At 48.9% G+C, this 21376-nt stretch overlaps 2 protein-coding genes across 2 annotated transcripts; both read left to right on the top strand.

The window, feature by feature from the left end:
- The first annotated feature begins 934 nt into the window (after positions 1–934).
- LOC149364844 (chymotrypsinogen A-like) lies at positions 935–14552 on the top strand. Its single transcript, XM_089570212.1, has 9 exons — positions 935–1072; positions 3720–3892; positions 5366–5603; positions 7849–7968; positions 8197–8422; positions 9578–9677; positions 11485–11647; positions 12925–13073; positions 14368–14552. Exons 1-9 carry the CDS (start codon positions 1036–1038, stop codon positions 14548–14550), a joined length of 1389 nt encoding a protein of 462 aa, XP_089426338.1. The 5' UTR covers positions 935–1035; the 3' UTR covers positions 14551–14552.
- A 2352-nt stretch (positions 14553–16904) lies between these two features.
- Positions 16905–20189, top strand: LOC149364843 (uncharacterized). Its single transcript, XM_089568763.1, has one exon. The coding sequence runs from the start codon at positions 16905–16907 to the stop codon at positions 20187–20189; it is 3285 nt and encodes a 1094-aa protein (XP_089424889.1).
- Positions 20190–21376: the final 1187 nt, after the last annotated feature.

Below are 21376 nucleotides of genomic sequence, written 5' to 3'. Positions count from 1 at the left end.
TGTGAAGTTGAAATGTAGGAAGCGCAATGTACTTATTACACTTCACTTGCACGCGTTGCCCAGGCCCTGCATGTATGTTTTCTGTTCAGTGAGCGTTTCACACGAACTGCGACTGAATCCTGCAAACACTGCGAAAGTAAAGCTGAATGCACTCAACGACAAGCGATGAGAGCGTAACAGAATGAGAACAGGAATAGGGGGTGGAGGGGGGATAGCGAGCGCGCAGTGGCGGAAGTCATCGCTTGGCTAACGCCTGGGCGTTTTTGCAGGTTAGTTGGATCATGACGTTTAAGAGAGGGAGACAGCGCAACGGACAAGGAAATCAGCGCCTGTGTAGTGGTGTGACGTCCTTTTATTCTGCGCTTTTTCCCTCTCCTAAACTTGATGTGCAGGGTAAGGCAGCTCTCACTTGGTCACGCTCTTCCATAACGCCCCGATATGTTGCATCGATCGTTTAGGAACAAAGGTCCGAAAGGCTAGAACAGAAAACCAACGGGAAAGACAAGATCTCAAAGGAGAAGCTAACGCATAAAAACTACGAAGTCCTGCAGAATAAGAAAGGATGGAGACAAAGTTTAACCATCATAACTGTTGTTACTAGAAGCGTGTCCTGACGCCGACCTGCTCGCGGCGCGGTGCTCTTAGCAACTGCCTCTGTTATCCTATTGGCAGACAGCTTGCCGATAACAGACAATGATAACTGGGTGTTCATCTTTTTCCAACTACGGAAGAGGTTCATGGCATTGTGGTCTTGGAGTTTTATCTATAGCGCAATGAAACAATGGTGTGTTCCGCCCTTCCTTTCTTCCAGAGAACAACTTATCGCGCTGACGGTGATATGCCTTACTGCATCGCTATCTATTGCACTGCTTGCGGCTTTGAAACGGAGATCGCTATCGCTGTGACGCTGCATGGCGTGACGATAGCGATTGTACGCCGTCGCTCTTACGAGCGCGGCACTATATCGCATGGAAATAACCGTGCGTGTTATAAAACTCCACAATCCTTCGCAGATTTGAAGATCGCTTGGGCGCAATGAAGGTCCTTATGCTTTTCAGCCATGCTGCAATAGGTAAGTTCGGGAGACTTCTCCACTCAATGTATTAAAATGTCGAATGGGCCTCACAACATTCGTGAAGATTTCCTGCGCCGTTGCAGAGAATGGATATCGTATTACTTCAGTGTATTTTATATTGCTTGTTTATCACAGCGCACCGTCCCATCTGAATGGAAAGCCGCCCGTGTTTCAATCAGCTTTAAGGCCAATTATCGACCAATACGTGTCTTTGACCTCGACCAGCTGTGAAATATTAAAGCATGTAATCTACCGTTCGTTGACTGAGTTCTTTGAAGCGAACCTTTCCTTATCTTTTTAAAATGACTTTAGGCCTCGTTCATCCCCTGTCTCGCAGCTTTATACCTCTCGTCATGACTTTTTCCTTGCAGCTAACAAAAAACAACTAATGGATGCAACGCAATATTTTTCAACCTCAAAAAAAAACTGTTGATAATGTTTTTCTTCATTAAATTCATGAGCTGTCGGAATCACTCCTTACTTCACTGATGTTATAAGAGCACACCTGGAACAGAGATATCAATACGCACGTTAACAACCAGTGTTCAGATACACTTCCTCTCTCATTGTATTGAATGTATAGTATTCTTGAATATATGTTATTACGGATTGTATTTAATATATATTATTCTAATCAAAATCAATTATCTTGAGTGCATTATCTTTGTTTTCTGCGCATACACGTTTTAATAATACTGAAAAAAAGAATTCAAGAATATCAAACACGCAATGATGCATTACAATGCTCATTACTTTACTGAAACAAATTAAACACTCCATCCTATTATTGCCTAGAGTAAAAATTGATTCTCTGGCTCCTTTTGACTACGTTGACGGCTGTCCGGGAGCAAAACACTTATCAGCGATAAAATTTGATTCAAAAATCTTCGCGCCAGTCGATTCAAACTGGTGACGCCCTTACCGAAAAAGACAATTTGCCACCGTTTTGAAGTGAATGTCAGTGTAGCGTAGCCTCTGGGATCCGCGCAGAATATTCAGAGTCGACTCACGCATTATAGTTGCGAAATCGTCCGGTGATGGCGACACCTGTATCTCATTTTTTTGGGCATTGCTAGACCATAAAGCCTCTATTTTCGCTGCGAGTGGCGTCTTCGTGATTAGAACGCGATACTCTATCCATGCCGGCCAACTTCTATTTGTCCTCACCGTTCTTTCAAAATGGAGCTTACGCTGCAGAACTAACGCGTTTTATTCAAAAAACGTCGTAAAATACAAATATATCCTCGGGCGGAAAGCAAGTCAGAACAAGAGTATTCCTAACTGTTCTACTTGGCAGACAGATATCCTTTAAAGCCGGTTTATAAGTATGTGTACTTTGCTAGTCCATTTAACTAGAAGCCTGAATCATGCTAGTTGTGTACTGTAGCTAAGAGTAGATTCATGAACTCTTTCGCTTTGTTCATAAGCGTTGTCAGCGTTTCCTTCGGGCCTTATTGTGCGTTGTAATGTGGTGGTCCAGTCTTAGGGGGAACAAGCGAACGCGTGGACACGCTCAACGAAGCGCCAGTGCGGCAAATGCGGCCGTGTACCGAAGCAAATCGGCCTAGCGAAAAGGGACCTGGAGGCGGCGCTTTCGCATCTCCTTCCACTTAATTCGAGGCGTGGCCACGTCGGGCGCACACGTGCTGCAAAGAGCGCAGCCACACGGTCGCTTGTTCCCCCTAAGACTGAATGGCTCTGTACTTCAACACCTCCGGTGCTTTACCTACAGACCCACCTCGGACCCGCCGCGGTGGCTCATTGGTTACGGCGCTCGGCTGCTGGCCCGAAATATACGGGTTTGATCCCGGCCGCGGCGGCTGAATTTCGATGCAGGCGAAATTCCATAGGCCCGTTTACTGTGCGATATCAGTGCACGTTAAAGAATCCCAGGTGGTCGAAATTTCCGGAGCTCTTCACTGCGGCGTCCCTCATAGCCTGAGTCGCTTTGGGACGTTAAACCCCAACAAACCAAACCAAACCAGACCCACCTGTAGAATGTCAAAAGTATGTGCGCTTTATAATTAAAAAAAAAATCACCACTCCGGTATCGACTAAAAAGGTGTACTTCTTTTAACAAACCGAGTGGCCGACCATTATTTCCTCGCTTTTTGCTCGAAAATGCGGCTCAATGAGTCGACACGGTTTTGTGCCCCTGCGTTAGACAGTGCAAATCAGTAGAATAGTGTGTAGCCCGGAAAAACACGCAAAACACACGCCGTTGCACACAGCTTGAAGTTCACGCACGGCTATGCAAATATTAGCGCCGTTATCGTGCGTTTAGGCAGACTGGGCGACCTGAACGCGCGTCTTCGCAAGCACGGAAAAGGTATGACCAGCAATGGGCATTCCCAGTGAGCGACTCCTCGTCAAGCGTGAAAGTGGGAGCCTTTCTCTGATCGCACTCAAGTTCACTACGCGAGTAAATATCAGTCTACCCGGGATGTTGTAGGAACATTTTACAGCGGAAAGGAACGTCCCAAATGTGTCAGCTATAGTCCACGACAGCCTTGCCTAATGTAGGGCTCACTTTCTTAGACGCCTTTATGAATGTCTGGTCAAAGCGTGTTTAAATTGTTTTGTCTAAATTGCACCAGTGTTTTTATCTCGCACGAGGCTTACGTTCTAAACCACGTTCATTCAGTTTCAGCGTGGTTGGCGTCAGCAAGCGTTGTGTACACACCAAAGAATGGACAGGGCTTGACCTATCGCAATGTCACCGAGGGATACGTGGTCAGCCCCGGGTTCACCAACGGCTCGAGCTACCCTCAGGATTTTTACGGCAGCGTGACGCTCATTGCCTGGGCACCGAACAACGTAAGAGCTGGTTTAAAACCTTCGCGAGATTGGTTTGGACAAAAATTTGAGGGGACACTTAGGCTCGGTCCAAATAGTCCCTTCAGCTGCCTAGAGTCCTCTTAGAAAGTCACTTCGAGGACATCGACTCTGTTTTTTTTTTATGCATATATGGACGTGTTAATTTTATTTATTTATTTTTTTTCCAGTTGGTATTCAGTATGCGGTACGAGGTGGTTGCATACAGACCCTGAACACAAGGGAAAGCTGTTCGAGTCCTTCCTCAGTCATTTTGCTTTTTCAGCGCAATCGCTTGTCTTCCTTTAGAGGCAGTGCAGCTAATTGGCCCAATATTGGAAACGTATTTGCAGAAGCTGGCCCTAGAAAGGACCAGAGTGAAGCCATCCATTTGCAATATTGGACCGACTGCCTGTGCTGCTTGGGAGTGCGTAATAGAGGTGCAACGACATCACGACCCTGTAGACGAATGAGGAATTGTGCTGTGACATCATCACTGTGGTACTGTACTGTCATTGTGGGGTGTTTGAATTATCCGCACGAGTTCATGTGGTTGTGACGTCAATATGCTCTAACACGTACCTCGACCAACCCTTCCTACTTTATTCAGAGTCTGATGTATACACTGTATAAAAATCTTCCCAAATCTGAGAAAAAAAAAAAAAAAACTACTGAATGACTTCAGTAAACACTGGACAGCCGGCAGTGCCCCCATAGAATGGCAATCCTATATTTATTTATTTACTCAGAGAGTACTGCACGCCGATAGCCCCGGCGAGAGCGGCTTACGGATACTACATGCAGTGTTAAAAAAAAGCATGAAAACATAAACGTACAAAATGCGCCAGCACATGTGCTGCACCCAAACGAATTTGCAGAACACCAGGCATTACTGGTGTGAGTATGAAATCAAGCCATCACTCGAGAAATACAGTAATGGTCACACCGAGAGACGGGAATTATCCAGACTATACTCAATTCCAGCATCTCCAGTGGCTAATAATAATACCAATAACGGTTTTATTGCCAATTTTTGTTTTACATTTCTAAATTACAGCTCTGTCAAAGCCAGAAATGGTTTAAGAGACTACGGCTGGGAAAATAGTCAGAACACAGAGAAAACCAGCGGGAAAAACATCATTCAAAAGCTGACTTTTAAGACAACATAAAAAAAGTATCAGAAAAAATTTTACAGATGAATTTGCTAATTGAATTTAATAATAGTAATAATAATAATAATAATAATAATAATAATAATAATAATAATAATGATGATGATGATGATGATGATGATGATGATGATGATGATATTAATGGTTCACAAACCTGGCGCTGGTGCACTTGATTCACCGTGGCAGTATTCCGACTAGGCAGGGGGCACCCGTCTGCGCGTTGCTCACAAGGCGAACGCAGGTCTCCACTCCACTCCAGCGACCTCTGGCGCGCTGTTCACACCCTTCCGTTCCTCGTTCCCAGTACATAAAGCTGTACTTCGAAGACGTCGACCTGGACGTGAGCAGCTACTGCAGTGGCGACAGCCTGGAGGTATGGGAAGGCCGGTACGTGGCCAACCGGATGGCGTTCACCGTCTGCGGCTCGCACCTCCCGCGTCCGTGGGTCTCTGCTGACAACACCGTGAAGATCAAGTTCACCAGCGACCTGATGCACGAGGGAAGAGGCTTCAAAATACGCTACAAGGCCACCCGCGTCAGCGGTGAGTGGGCCTGTCGGCCGAACAACCACAGTCAACACCGAAGTGCAAATGAATCTGCAAAGTTACCTTTGGTTGTAATGACACGTACACTGGACAGACGCTTTCGGGTTCTTTAGAAACGTCCTCTGAAAAGAAGCTGCAAACACGAAAAGTTCTCATCAGGGTATGATTTCAAGGTAGTAGTCGGCTGGTCTCTGTTACCATTCGTAGCGTAACGACGAAACAGCAGCAAAAAGGCAGAAAGCATAGCCGTGCGTTCTTTTCGATTGGACCGTGTTTAGCTTGTGTGCGTTATGTATTGCGAAACTATTCTTGTCTTTTATTTCTTTGACAATGGTGGGGATGATTAATAAATAATTACAAATAAAAGGTCCCCGTGAGTGTCATTTAAGTACAGCGGGCTTAAACCAATTCTAGATAAAAAAAGGTGATAGGTAAAAAAAAATTTCGCGTACCTGCAAATGTAAAACATAATAATAATAAAGTAACTGTACATAATGGGAGATAAGGACAGTTTAGGAGGATGGGACTAAAAGGGAATAGTTGAGAAGTAAAACTTGGGGATGTCTTCTTCACCACATTCTTAAAGAATAAAATGCGATAGCACTTATGATTTATTGGAGTTTAACGTCCAAAAGCGACTGAGGCTATGAGAGACGCCGGAGTGAAGGGCTCCGGAAATTTCGACCACCTGGGGTTCTTTAACGTGCACTGACATCGCACAGTACACGGGCCTCTAGAATTTCGCCTCCATCGAAATGCGACCGCCCCGGCCGGGATCGAAACCGTGCCTTTCGGGACAGCAGCCGAGCGCCATAACCACTGAGCCACCGCAGCGATGCCAGCTACGCTGTGTACAACGACTGTCTAACATTCTTCTTGCGATGTTCCCACCAAAACTACGGTTGGGACAGGTTTCATTGCTCTTATATAGTACGCATGAGTCCTCACACCTTCTAGAACGTTCAAGCGCCTTACACTGGGTCATCATTTGGAATTATACTAATCAGATCCACTAATCTACTTTAACCCATTTTCTGGGGTGGTCCTACTTTCGAAATTTAGGGGGTCTTTTAGAATTTTTCTTAGTGGGCCAACTTACAAGTTTTTTCGGGTCCTCAGATTTTCAAATTTGGCAGTGCCCTATGAATGGTCCACTGGCGGTCACGTGGTGTTGATTGCGTCACGACCTCGCATTCATAGGTCGCGGGAAGTCCTCACACCATTACTGGCGCAGTAGTGCAGCTGTTGAGCGATGCGCCACAGCCCTGGCTTGTGGCTGTGTCAAACACTGCCACCTGCCGGGACTTCTGAGACCCAGGTTGTTCTTCCCGAGCTCCCGTAAGGCTCATGAGCAGTTCCACGATTGGGAGGTGGCAACTGCACTGAGTTTCCATGCCCCGTGCACGGGTCGCACGTAGTATCACAATCCGGCAGGCAGATTGTGATGACGTCACGAAGTCACGTGACATTTCTCGATCGACCGATAACCTAAATGCTATCGCAATGATATGAAGTAGGAAATAATAATTATTTTCTTGCTGGGGCTGGCTATTTAAGTAAATTGTTGAAACGAAAACTTCACTACGGGACCTCAGGCTTCAATCGCTGACCGCGTAAATTTGGCCTTCCGCTGATCAGTTAGAGGTCAAACCATGAGAAAGAGAAAAAAGAAATTGAATCAATATCTATGACTGGGAGTCGAACCCGCGTCTTCGCGAATAGATCTCCTTCAAGGGCCTCTCAGCGAGAGATTCGATAGAATTTCTTGAGCATCGTGTTAGAACCATCATATAATCCGCAGAGCATCAGTGATTGCCTCATCTTGCTTTTTCAGTTCGTCGCGAGTTCTCCTGCGGTTGACATTGGCGCTGCCATCAATATTTCGCAGAAAATGAGACTCCTTGTTCGTAACCTCTGTCAGAGCCATCTGTGCTTGTTTCCATGTGGCGACACAGCGGCCGTCCTTTTAACATTCAGTATCTCGAATCCGCTTTGGTATTATCAACTCATTAGGTAGAGACAAATCCAGCTTCTAGTCACGCGGAATTAGCATTAATGATTATCTTACTGACAAACGTGACCTATCTGACCATGCGCCTTTGCAAGGCTCTCAGCAACAGACAGGTTGCTTGTCGCGGCATCAACATGAGTAATGTTGATGTTCCGCTTACTTGAATGTGTAACTTCCGGTCTTTGTGTGTAACTTCCGGTCACATTCCTCCCTTCCCACTGCCTACCGCAGGACTGTGCAACAGGACTGAGTTCGAGTGTAAGAACCGCCAGTGCGTCCCCATTTCAAAGGAGTGCAACGGGGTCATGGACTGCGCGGACGCGTCAGACGAGAAGTACTGCTCCACTGGTGGTAAGTAGAAAGGGGAAAAGAGTGTTCATAGAAGGAAATTCAAAGAAACAGGAAAGTTTTGCAGCCAAAGGATTCTTATCTTACGCATTCAAAATGCAGTGTTGCTTTCTTGAGTGAAAAAAAAAAAAACGGCGATGTGGTCCGTCATAAAATTGGTCCTTCGGAAATTCTCCGGAAATTTATTGATTTCAGCAGGCATCACAACGCGACATTTCATCATCCACGCAGCTGTCAGGGTGCGGACGAAAAATGCTAACGTGCCTTGTGGCACGCCTGTGCACCGTCCCATGACGGAACCGGAGGACCGGGTGGTCGGAGGACAGGAGGCCGTACCAAACTCCTGGCCCTGGCAAGTCAGCCTCAGCCGTCCCGATTTCGAGGTGATGGGACACTTCTGCGGAGGATCGCTCATCGCTCCACAGTGGGTGTTGACCGCGGCCCACTGCTTGAGGGGGTGAGTGAGGCCTTCTGTGTCTTGTGGCAAATAAAACAAAATAATTAAAATATAAAGTGAAATAAAATGAGACCAAAACAGACTAAACAAAAAAATAGATCAGAACTCGACTTTGAATGAGCGTGCTGAAATATGGGGAGAGATAAAGCATTATGTGATGACGAAGAAGAAAAAGAACAGAGACAGTGTCTGCGAAGTGATATACAAAGAGGATCCCAAGTCACTGAAGGGACATATTAACACTACTACGTCATAGCCTTAAAGTGGAACTTAAGTTTCCCACATTTTTTTTTAATCTGTCAAAAAGGTAGCAAGCGGGTAAAAGCCACACTTTTGGCATATATTTAGAACTTTCTCCAGTTTCACTTCTAAGATACTTTGAAAGCGTTCATTCTTTTATTTAAGTATACGTCGTTTGCAAATTAATAGTGCCATTAACATGAAATCAAAAATATATGTTCGGAATACATTTTCAGCGCATCCTTTTTTTTTTTTTTGCTGGGATACAAGAGAATCACTTCGCTAGTCCCTAATAGTCATGTGACTACGCTCCTCTGAGCAGTTTGGGCGTCAGAGGACGGCCTAACGAATGTCTGCAGAAATGTTAAGTGACGATCATTAGACGGTCAAGTTGCTTGAGTATTGGAACCCCTCTGGTTCACAGCCCAGTCAGTTGATGAACATATTGAAATTACCACGCTGTTTACGGGTCGTTTACGTACATAGCCAGCTGTTTGAATGCAGAGGCTGCGCACTATGAGGATTCAGCTCCTGCCACCTTTTGTGTGCTTCTTACCAAAAATGCTGTGCTGCTAAGACGGTCTTTGTTTTTCAACATGTAAGAATAATTCCAATATAGTAGATCAGAACTCTTCCGCTTTCCTGTTTTTTTAAGCAGTAATTACAGCTGAGTAGAACACCATACCTTAGCTACACTGAAAATATCTGATTGGACTGATAACACTAAGCAAGCACACAAGTAACCAGGAACTGTTACTTAGTGCCTTAGAACCAGCTCATTTAAAATATAACAGTGGGGTGAGCGAGAATGATTGTGGGAAGGTCTTGCCTCCCATAAAGTCGCCCTAACATGGGTGACCATGGTGGCGTTCTGCGTCGCTCCTCTGTCTGCTATAACGGTACTTTGTCTCGCAGGAAAAAACCGAAAGACGTGCTCGTAGTTCTCGGCATGCACAGTCGCCTGAATATCAGCGATGTGATCACCCGTGGCGTGCGCATTGCAGTGTCCCACCCAGTGAGTATATAGCGATAGGATTATCGAAGGGTGCTACTACGTCAACTTTTTTGTCCTGAACTGAATGTATTTCCGGCTCGAAAAATCACCGATGTTGAACATTCGATATTATTTGATGCAGTAGGTGCCGTTGAGAACTAGAATGGCTCGGGGGCATTCGTCACCGTCAATTTTTGCCAGCACAAATGCCTTTAAGTATAGTTCCTCTTCCCGAAACTGTGTCCGAGTGAAAAGCTTTGCCCCGAAATCTGTTCTTCACTAAATTTCAATGTTGTGTAACGAATAGCGTCTATTTGTCCTTCTTGTGTTTGATACTTATACTTGCTTGCTATCAGTGTATTAATCCCTGAGTACTAAGCCCCGGCCTCCATGGAACAAAAAAAGACCTTAATATTTGAGAAGTAAATAAAAATAAATAACATTTTTTGTCTGTGAGGATCATGTTGTTATCGAAACTGGCTCTTTCGGGAGTTACGACGTCATTAAACTTCTGGAACTTTATACCAAGGCCACTCCTGAAAGGAAAAAAAAAAAATGGTAGTTACTTGAGTACATTTAAAGGCCTCGGCACATGGATTAAAGAACTTTTACGCGTTAACACAAAACATACAGGAATAAGCACAACACTTTTTATGTTCCAGTTGTTTCTTTATGTACTAGTCACATCAAATCATTATAAACAAGGACCATTCTCACTTGAATGACCCTCACCGCAGTGGCTCACAGGCTTTGGCGTTCTGCTGTTGATCCCAGTGTCGCGGGTTGTGTCCTAGGCGTGGCGGGGTTCGATCCATAATATTTCCATGAAGGTGAAATAAGTGAACGCCAGAGTCTGTGGAATGTCAGTCAACTTTAAATAACCCCAAATGCTCTAAATTAATCCGCAGCCCTTCACTACGATGTCCGTCGTAGCCCATATGTCGCTTTGGGACGTGAGGACTATCAAATACCATACCATACCATACCATACCATACTAAACCATACCATACCATCGTTTTCATACCTGGCAGCGTCTGGAAACGCATAGCCGCCACAGGTTGCTGCAGCGAATCTTCGTGCGTGGTTGTGCATGTGTGCGTGCTTGCGTGCTTGCGTGCGTGTGTGTGTGTGTGTGTGTGTGCGTGTGTGTGTGTGCGTGCGTGTGTGTGTGCGCGCGTGTGTGTGTGTGCGCGTGCGTGTGTGTGTGTGTGTGTGCTTGCGTGCGTGCGTGTGTGTGTGTGTGCGCGCGTGTGTGTGTGTGTGCGTGCGTGCGTGTGTGTGTGTGTGTGTGCGTGCGCGTGTGTGTGTGTGTGTGTGTGTGTGTGTGTGTGTGTGTGTGTGTGTGTGTGTGTGTGTGTGTGTGTGTGTGTGTGTGTGTGTGTGTGTGTGTGTGTGTGCGCGCGCGTGCGCGTGTGCGCGTGTGCGCGGGAAATGGGGGGTAGAGTGTGTGCGTGCAGTCCTGAGCGCGCTAGGAAGTAAAATATTGATATCATGGTAAAAATATTTTTAAACGACTTCACAGGCTCTCACTACTCATTGTGAGCGAGTATGCATCACACACAACAGGATTATTGATTCCTTGATGATTACTTTGAAATCAAATTAAAAATTTTCTACTTTTGCAAAATGGTACCTTTCGTTAGGCTTTGGATTTGTAAATATTGCGCTTCTTTTGTGTCCTGATACGAATGCTCTTGAAGATGTAATTAAGGTCTTCACAAAGCCCGCTAATGTCGTATTTATATTGTAGTGTGCTTCAAGTCATGCAGGCGACAGCTTCTTTAATTCCTGATGACATAAACAAACGAAGCTCTTCATTTCTTGCAGGACTATAAGAAGTCTCGCCGCAATTACGACTTGGCGCTGCTGAAGCTGGATGCACCAGTCGACTACACTGACAGCGTTCGGCCCGTCTGCCTGCCAACGGCGAAGAAGGGCGGCCTGCTGGCGAGTGGGCGATGCTTCGCCACCGGATGGGGGCAGACCAGAGGTGGGCGTGGTTGTGCGCGCAGGCACGCAATGGACTTCGCAGACCTGCTGCGCATACGCACATATACGATGGTGTACAATCATCAGAGTATAAAACAGCCGCTGTAGTATACACACTATAATGCACCCAGTAATAGAACCTGATCGCAGCAGGAAATATGAGGAGAAGCTCAGACGATTTTGGAGAATTCCATGAGATTCAGGTATTCGAATTTATGAAGCTTGTAACAGAGCCTGCTAAGCTTTTCTGCGGTAGCCTCTAAAATGGTGACGTAATCGGAGAACAAAGCCGCGACGATGAGCACGCTTCTCCTCAAAGCTCTAGTGAAGGGCAGAGAAGCTTGTAGTTAGATATCAGATTTCTGCTCTTTTTCGCCGCCGACACCCTGGAGTGCGTGGTAGAACGCCGCCAAACAACGCTCCTCGGTGTTTATTCTTCAATGACGCGGGTTGTCTTCCTTCGAGCAAGCGTTTTTGCGTTAGAAATGTACCACCGCCGAAAATGGCGTCACCATGCCCCCCCCCCCCCCCCTAACCGCCGTTGTGGTTGGGGGGGTGGGGGGGGGGGGGGGGCTGAACACTATCGTGGTTTTATTGGACGACTGCGGCATCATCATACTATTTGTCCTAGCTCGGAAAAAAGTTGGCATGGTTTACTTGCAAGTTTCACACATTGGCCCGCTTTGAGCTCGTCAAACTCTAAATCCACTCTGGCTGCCTTTTAAGAAAAAGCTTTTTATACACGTTACACGCATGTCGAATTATATACAGTCCACTTTTGGAGCGAGCAGCTTGAACGGTCAGAGTCGAAAAGCGTTTTTGTATTTTGACCGTCAGTGACCACATACGAACAGAAATTGAACCTCGGACAGAAATCTCTTTCTATTGTGAATTGTATGAACGCGACGTTTTCTCTCCAACAGTTTCCTAAATTGTGGCTGCAAAAAGGGAAATAGGTTAAGGGTGCGCAGGGATAAAGTTTAAAGGGCATGTTCATAGAGAACGTGCGCACAGACACGGCGTGTTCCACGCTATTGACCTCGGTTGTTCTCTCTCGGTGCATGAAGAAAGGCATATAAGGCCGTTCGCATATCAATATAGTGCCTCATTAATTCCATATGAATGTTTTATTCTTACAGCACTGAAAGGCCTCACTTCATGATACCGCATACGAAGTATACTACATAGTATGTGGAGGCGCAGGTTTCATTATTGTATATCGACTATCTAGTGCCACAATGACATTTACGAAACCTGCGCTGGTTGCGCTTTGTGCAGGAAGTGGAAGTTTTGACGGACTTAAGCAAGCCGAGATGGTCGAGTTGCCTTTCAAGAAATGTCTGCTCATGAAGACGGTTTCCGCTGATGCAGACGAGCAACATGCTTTCTGCGCCGGCGACCAGAACGGAGAGAACGGGATTTGCAGCGTAAGTGTCGTTCGCGACTACGAGACAACTTTCAGCAGGTTGCTGTAATGACATAGTCGGCGAGATTGGTAACCATAGTTGAGTGGATGCCTTTGCTAGTCTGCAGCGTGAAACAACACGGCGTAGCAAAGGAAGCAGGGGACGAGCTGATGGTCCAGTAAGGCTTAATTTATTTAATAGAAACAAGAAGCCAAGAAAAGCCTCGCCAGCGCGCCCATTTTCCTCACAACAACTGTCATCAACGAAACATCACTTTGTATGAACAACGTGTCGTTGAAACATCACAAAGAAAAAGAGAGTACAGGACAGCACACAGAAAAAGCGAGTACAGGACGGGCGCCTTTTCTGTGTTCTGCATCAACGCTGCTTTCTTCGTTCTAACAGTATGTCTGGTTCCCGCCAGTATACTTCGTTAACAAAGCATCAGCATACCACTTAACGTGTTAGTTGGTCTGCTTGACGATATATAAGCCATTGTGGCTTCTAGGGTACTGTTGGTGCAAGGGGGATTGCATGCATTACTTAAGTCTGAAGATTATTGGTATCTTAAAAAGCAACCAGGATTTCTCTTTATGGTACTGCTTGTTGCCATAACGAGACCTGATTATTGGGAGGGCAGTCACACTCTTCAATACATGGAAAATCTCATCACTGTGATCTCTTTAATTATTCTCACTCAATATTACGTTAATGCATGTACCAGTTCGAGCGGCAAAATGCGGTCTACAGGAAAAATGGAACTGTAAACCCTTGCGTCACTACGCAACAGAGCTCTAGCAACAGAGCTCCAACAGAGCTCTAACAAAAACAAAAGCAAAAAAAAAACTGAGAGCGCAGTTAAAGTGCCGAATTACGAATAAAACAAGAAACTCGCGCGTTAGCTTGTATTGAGGGAAGGAGGAATTCCAGAATAAAAGGTTATAGTTTAGGGAGCTGAGGGGAAACGGCGGGGAGGTTGGGGGAGAAGAGAGGGGGTTACGTGTGAACTGTTTGCGAGACTCTGCGGCAGTCAGGACTGTCTGCGGCAGCTATCTGGCTGGATTTACATAGATTTTGGTGAGGGGAGGAGATCTGTTTACCTGTGGACAACCTACGCCGTCAAACCGGGGTAAGATCTATCAACAGCCAACGCTGTAAACATGAGTTCGGACGACTCAGCTCTGAATTCCACACAAGTATTTATGTTGACGAAAAGAATTATTTCCTCACGCCCTTACAACAGATGGAAACAGTACAACCAAAGCCTCTTTGCAGCTGCTGAAATATCACCTCTGCACGATGTGTGACAATGCAGGGCGACAGCGGTGGTCCACTGTTCTGCTCGAAAAACGGCACCTCGTGGACAATACAGGGTGTCGCAAACAGCGCTGTGATGGCCACAGAGGTCGGCGCCATCTGCGGTGGCGGCAGCGATTCCTTCTGGAACAGGGTCGCCGCCCACGTGCCCTGGATCAGGCGCACCATGCACGCCCTCTAGGCCCATAGGACGCCTGCGGAGTACACGAATCGAAATAAACCCTTTTTCGCATTCCCGTGGCTTTTCAGCTGCTATGCGGCATCACCTGCCGTCATTCTCGTGAGCTGTGCTTCTCGTCACTGTATAACTTTCGACAAAAGTTTGGTTAGAGTCCTACGGGATTCCCATCTAAGTAGGGGTGTGGGATTATTTAGAACTTTCGAAATGCGAATAAAGTATCCTTCTACTCGATTTGCTGACCGAATCAAATAGTGCCGCTGAAACAGAATTCGCGCCAGTTGCGATTTTCCCCAGCGGCGGTTGAGCCCGGCGGCGGGGACTCCGTCCTAAGCATCCCCACGCGCGACCCCCCCCCCCCCCCCTCACGCACACACTTCTGTCTGGTCTCCGACGGTGAGAAAGCAGTTGTCTGGCCAGTGACCTCCTGTACGCGGAATTCCGGCTCGAGCGTCTGCGGGGCCAGCCGGGGCTCGGCGCGGGACGTTTCGGCGCGATAGTTTACGTTTCGTCGCCGCCTCTGATTCGTCGGTCCCGGGCCCCGGGCTGTCTGGAGATGGTGAGGGAGAGGGGGGGCACACTACGGGGGGACTGTGGAATGTGGCGGAGAGCAGTCGAGGTGGAGATCTTGGATGTGGCGGTGTGCTAGCTAACCGCGCGTGTGTGTGAAGTGTCAGCCGAGAGGTGGTCGGCTCGTCGCGAAGTGTCTGGGCAACGAGTAACGACTCCGGGGACCCGACATCGACAGCCCGACGCCTATCTCGGACCGGACCTCAACCACCCGAACAGCTAAGCCCCCGCCACTCCCACATTTACGAACTATACCCTAAATTCGTTCCTTTAAAAGTGCCTTGCATTTGTATTTCCTCTCGCCTGTCATATTTGATACTGTGTGTCAAGCTAAAGTTTGTTCCGTCTGTCCTGTGTCTATGTTGTGCTATTCCTGATGAATTGGTGAAAGTGTTGTTCTCTTTGTTAATTAAATTCTATCCACTCTCATTCCCGACTCCTGTGTCGTGCCTCCGGTCAGCGGCTGGCCAGGCGTGGACCTATCGCCGGTTAGCCACTCGGTCCTGCTTAAGATCTGGCACCTGGGTGGAGGTGTTTGTCTCTCCTCCCCTAGAATTGGTAACAGAGAGTGTGGAGCCCATTGGCGGCGTGCTTCCCACTTCGTGACAAACTGGCGTCCGCGACAGGACCCTGTGCTAACCTCGTCTGGCTCTGACCGCGAGACAACGACACAGCCGTATAAGCGCATTTTGATTTTGATTGCCGGTGTGAGACACGATGGCAGAAGCCGAACGTTTAGCCGCACTCGGTAAAGAGTTGGGTTTGGAGGGAGCAGAGCTTCACGAGTTCCTGAGGGAAGAGAGAGCAGCGGAACGCGAGCGGCGTAAGCTGGAAGACCAGCGGGAGAAAGAGCGAGATGCTCGGGAGAAGGAGCGAGATGCGCGGGAGAAGGAGCGCTCTGAGCGAAAGCTCCAGGAAATTGAGAAAGAGATGGCACTCCTTCAATTAAGGGCGAGTGCCAATATTAGCGGCAGTTCGGTCAGCGAACCGAGCTCGTCGACGATGGCAACCCGAGTACTCAGAGTTCGTCCGCACAAGTTGATGGCCCCATTTAACGAAAAAGGTGATGACCTGGACGCGTATCTGACGCGGTTTGAGCGGGTGGCGGAAGCCCAGCAGTGGCCACGGGAGGAGTGGGCCACTGCGCTGAGCACTTGCCTCACGGGAGAAGCCCTGAATGTGTTTGGCCGAATGCCAGCTTCTGACTCGAATGACTATGTTAAAGTCAAGCATGCGCTCCTGCTCAGATTTCGGTTGACAGAAGAGGGATTCCGTCAGAAGTTTAGGAACGAAACGCCTAATGACCACGAGACTCCCTCGCAGTTTGTATCTCGACTGGGGAACTACTGGGGAAGATGGATAGAACTGTCGAAAACAGAGAAGTCATACGAGGGAGTGAAGGGGCTAATTTTAGCCGAACAGTTGTTAGAAAACTGTGCGCCTGCAATGGTCACGTTTATAAGAGAAAAGCGGACCACGGACCTCAAAGAATTGGTTCAGCGAGCAGATGAATATGTGATGGCACGAGGGACCATCAACTTCGGCCGAAGAGACTCCAAGAAGGAGAGTCTGGTCGCAGGCAAGATGGCCGAACAGCCGCGAGGCCCGGGGGTTCTTGCACGGTGCTACATCTGTTCGCGACCGGGGCACATTGCGGCCCAGTGCAGGGCGAACCGTGGCCCTCCAGTGCAAAAGAATCAGACGCCATCCAGCTCCAGGAACATGTCTGCATGTATCCAGGATGGCTATCTAGAATGAAGGATGGACAGCGCGTCCCGGTCGTGAATATGACTGCGTTGGCAAAGACGCCCGACTTGCCGGTCGTAGAAGGCCTGATCAGTGGAAGGAAGGGTCGAGTGCTGAGGGATACAGGTTGCAACATGGTGATCGTTAACCGCAGCTTCGTGAAGGAAGAAGAAATGACCGGCGGCCACCGGGTCGTCTATTTGGTAGACCGCTCCGCTAAGCTACTGCCCGAGGCCCGCATTCAGATCGACACCCCATACTACAAGGGGGAAGTTATAGCGGGTTGCATGGAGGAGCCCCTTTTCGACCTGGTTCTCGGAAACATTGAAGGAGTACGATGCCCAGAAGCACTAGATACCGAGTGGAAACCCGAGGACTCGGAAAGGGCAGAGGCTCCTCCAGGTCAGCGTCATGATCTATGCGACAAGGGCCCCGACCAAGTTACCATGCCCACGGCGGCGGTCACGACCCGCCAGCAGGCGGCCCGACAATCCAAAGAGGGATTCCGTAAGCTACGGGTGCCAACTACTCTCCCTGACGTCAGCCCCGACCAAATGAGGCAAGACCAACGGGACGACAGCAGTCTCCTGATTTGCTTCGAGGCGGACGAGCGGCGAAAGAGGACAAAGTGCAAGGGAGGCGGTTCGTTCAAATTCTGTCTTCATGATGGCCTGCTATACCGAGAGTACGTTCCGAACACCGGAGCGAAGACGACCCAGCTAGTAGTGCCCCAGAAGCACCGCGAGAAGGTTCTCCAGTTGGCACATGGGGGGCTGATGGCAGGGCACATCGGTCGGAAGAAAACAACGGATCGCATCCTCGCAGACTTCTTTTGGCCCGGATTACATGGGGACGTGGGCAGGTTTGTCGCATCGTGCGACATATGCCAGAAAACCGTGGCGCGCGGCACAGTGCGGAAGGTTCCCTTGGAGCGGGTACCTCTCGTTGACACCCCCTTCAGCAAAGTCGCGGTCGATATAATAGGACCCCTCAAGCCTACCACACGCCGAGGCAGCCGCTACATTCTGACGCTGGTAGATTACGCTACCCGATTTCCAGAGGCAGTAGCCCTACCAAGTATTGAGACAGAGCGGGTTGCCGAGGCACTTCTACACATATTTGCACGGGTTGGCGTTCCGGAAGAGATGCTCAGCGATCGAGGGTCCAACTTTACTTCCGAGTTAATGGCGGAGGTTGGGCGCCTTTTATCACTGCGGCTGAAAACGACGACTCCCTACCGCCCCATGGCGAATGGTCTGGTGGAGAAAATGAATGGCACCTTGAAGAAGATGCTGCGCCGGATGTGTGCTGAACAGCCCAAGGACTGGGACAGATTCATCGAACCTTTGCTATTTGCTTACCGGGAGGTGGCCCAGGAGAGCACGGGTTTCTCACCATTTGAGCTGCTTTATGGGCGGAATGTCCGAGGGCCGTTCGCCATCTTACGAGAGCTGTGGACGGGCAGTAAGATTGAGGAAGAGGTGAAGACAGCTTACGAGTATGTCATCGACTTTAAAGAAAGGTTGGAGACGACGTGCCAAATCGCTCATGAAGCACTGAGCCAAGCAGGAGAACGTTACAAGGCATACTACGACAGCCGGGCCAAACCGCGGCAGCTGCATGAGGGAGACCAAGTGCTTCTGCTATTGCCCACTGAGCACAACAAACTAACCATGAGATGGAAGGGACCTTACCCGGTCGTTGGAAAGAAAAGCCGAGTGGATTACGTTGTCTACGTCGAAGGCACTACCAAGACATTTCATATCAACATGTTAAAGAAGTACAATGCCCGCGAGACGCGACCAAAACACTCAGTGCAGACCGTCTCCATGGTGGCTGCGGACGAGGAGTGCTCCGAGCTTATGTGGCCATTGGATGAAAAGGTGGGGCCCCAAGACGTCGCCGTGTCGGACCAACTGACCCCGCAACAGGTGAAGGAACTGCGACGTCTTGCGTTAACCTATCGGGATGTCTTCACGGAGAGGCCAGGCTTCACGACACGGGCTGAATGCTCTTTGCCGACGACGGCGAATAAGCCCATCTATGTGAAGCAATATCCACTACCTCATGCCGTCCAGCAAGCAATCGAGAAAGAGGTGTCCAGCATGATACAGATGGGAGTGATTGAAAAATCGCGGTCCCCGCACAACGCCCCGGTCGTTTTGGTTAAGAAACCGGACGGTGGCTACCGGTTTTGTGTGGATTTCCGGCGACTAAATAATGTGCTGGTAGCCGACGCGGAACCTATTCCTCGAGCGGACTGCCTAATCGCCGAAGTTGGGGCAAGAAAGTACTTTTCTAAAATGGACTTGTCGAAGGGATATTGGCAAGTGCCTCTTGAAGAGGAGTCAAAAGAAAAGACCGCCTTTTCAACACCAAGTGGACATTACCAGTTCAAGAACATGCCATTTGGCATCAAAACGGCACCGGCAGTATTCGCAAAACTAATGAGGAGAGTGCTGGAAGGAATTGACAATGTCTACCACTATTATGACGACATTATGACGACAGAAAGCTGGGAGGACCACGTGACGGCACTCAACCTTGTTCTAGAACGAATACGGGCAGCCGGGATGACGATCCATCCGAAGAAGTGTCACCTGTGTTTCGAGGAACTTTCTTTCCTCGGACACACCATCGGACGGGGAAGCCTGGGTCCAATGAAGGCCACTTTGGACAGGATCCGCGATGCTACGAGGCCGACGACCAAGCGCCAAGTTCGAGCGTTTTTGGGACTGTCGGGCTACTACCGGGAGTTCATACCAAACTACGCCACCGTGGCGACTCCCTTGACGGACCTGACTAAGAAGTTAATGCCTAACACCGTTAAGTGGGGGGACCGGGAGCAACACGCTTTCATGGAACTGAAACGGCTTCTCGCAGAGCCACCAATCCTACAGGTGGCTGATTTCCAAAAGGACTTCGTGCTTCGCACAGATGCCTCCGACCAGGGTCTTGGGGCAGTGCTCCTCCAGAGCAAGGAGGGGGTGCTGCACCCCGTAGCCTACGCAAGTAGGAAGCTACTACAGAGAGAGCGAGCCTACTCAGCAGTCGAGAAGGAAGGTCTCGCAATCGTTTGGGCAATCAAGCGATTTAATTTTTTTTTTTTGTATGGGCGAAAGTTCACCCTCCAAACCGATCACCAACCACTCAAGTACATCCGTGAGGCGCAGTTCATGAACTCGCGACTGCTTCGTTGGGCTCTCATGCTGCAAGAGTATGACTTCACGGTAGAGAACATACATGGAAAAGATAATGTTGGTGCTGACTACCTCAGCCGGGTTTCAGAGCCCAGCGCTCGCCAACAAGTACATGCTGATATCTAAGGATCAAGATGTTTTCGCTTTAATTTGTGTATGGAGTCAGTTTTTCGATGTGCGTCTACATATGACTTGTGCGCGCCTGTATTCCGCAGTATTATCTCAGTGTGTCTATGCTTGTATTTCTCAGTATTATTTCAGCGTGTCTGTGCTATGATTACAGTGGAATGTTCTCGTGTCGCATACGGCGAAGCATGCGCGACTCCTGTTTTTGGAGTGTGGAATGTTATCAGCAATAACATTCTTGACGCGGGGGTGGTGAAACAGAATTCGCGCCAGTTGCGATTTTCCCCAGCGGCGGTTAAGCCCCCGGCGGCGGGGACTCCGTCCTAAGCATCCCCACGCTCGACCCCCCCCCCCCCCCCCCCCCCCCCCTCACGCACACACTTCTGTCTGGTCTCCGACGGTGAGAAAGCAGTTGTCTGGCCAGTGACCTCCTGTACGCGGAATTCCGGCTCGAGCGTCTGCGGGGCCAGCCGGGGCTCGGCGCGGGACGTTTCGGCGCGATAGTTTACGTTTCGTCGCCGCCTCTGATTCGTCGGTCCCGGGCCCCGGGCTGTCTGGAGATGGTGAGGGAGAGGGGGGGCACACTACGGGGGGACTGTGGAATGTGGCGGAGAGCAGTCGAGGTGGAGATCTTGGATGTGGCGGTGTGCTAGCTAACCGCGCGTGTGTGTGAAGTGTCAGCCGAGAGGTGGTCGGCTCGTCGCGAAGTGTCTGGGCAACGAGTAACGACTCCGGGGACCCGACATCGACAGCCCGACGCCTGTCTCGGACCGGACCTCAACCACCCGAACAGCTAAGCCCCCGCCACTCCCACATTTACGAACTATACCCTAAATTCGTTCCTTTAAAAGTGCCTTGCATTTGTATTTCCTCTCGCCTGTCATATTTGATACTGTGTGTCAAGCTAAAGTTTGTTCCGTCTGTCCTGTGTCTATGCTGTGCTATTCCTGATGAATTGGTGAAAGTGTTGTTCTCTTTGTTAATTAAATTCTATCCACTCTCATTCCCGACTCCTGTGTCGTGCCTTCGGTCAGCGGCTGGCCAGGCGTGGACCTATCGCCGGTTAGCCACTCGGTCCTGCTTAAGATCTGGCACCTGGGTGGAGGTGTTTGTCTCTCCTCCCCTAGAATTGGTAACAGAGAGTGTGGAGCCCATTGGTGGCGTGCTTCCCACTTCGTGACAGCCGC

This window comes from Amblyomma mixtum, chromosome 2 (assembly GCF_055824585.1).
Source record: "Amblyomma mixtum isolate Tamu chromosome 2, ASM5582458v1, whole genome shotgun sequence".
In the NCBI taxonomy this organism is placed as follows: Eukaryota; Metazoa; Arthropoda; class Arachnida; order Ixodida; family Ixodidae; genus Amblyomma; species Amblyomma mixtum.
Note: the sequence above shows the minus strand (reverse complement) of the source record. Positions and strands in the feature narration are given on the sequence as shown.

What these genes read in the sequence shown, in the direction of transcription:
- LOC149364844 (XM_089570212.1), top strand. Translation starts at nt 1,036, where the DNA reads ATGAAGGTCCTTATGCTTTTCAGCCATGCTGCAATAG. An exon ending in TTTCAGCCATGCTGCAATAG is followed by an intron (nt 1,073 to 3,719) that starts GTAAGTTCGGGA and finishes ACGTTCATTCAG; the next exon opens with TTTCAGCGTGGTTGGCGTCA. An exon ending in GCATTGCAGTGTCCCACCCA is followed by an intron (nt 9,678 to 11,484) that starts GTGAGTATATAG and finishes CATTTCTTGCAG; the next exon opens with GACTATAAGAAGTCTCGCCG.
- LOC149364843 (XM_089568763.1), top strand. Translation starts at nt 16,905, where the DNA reads ATGACTGCGTTGGCAAAGACGCCCGACTTGCCGGTCGTAGAAGGCCTG.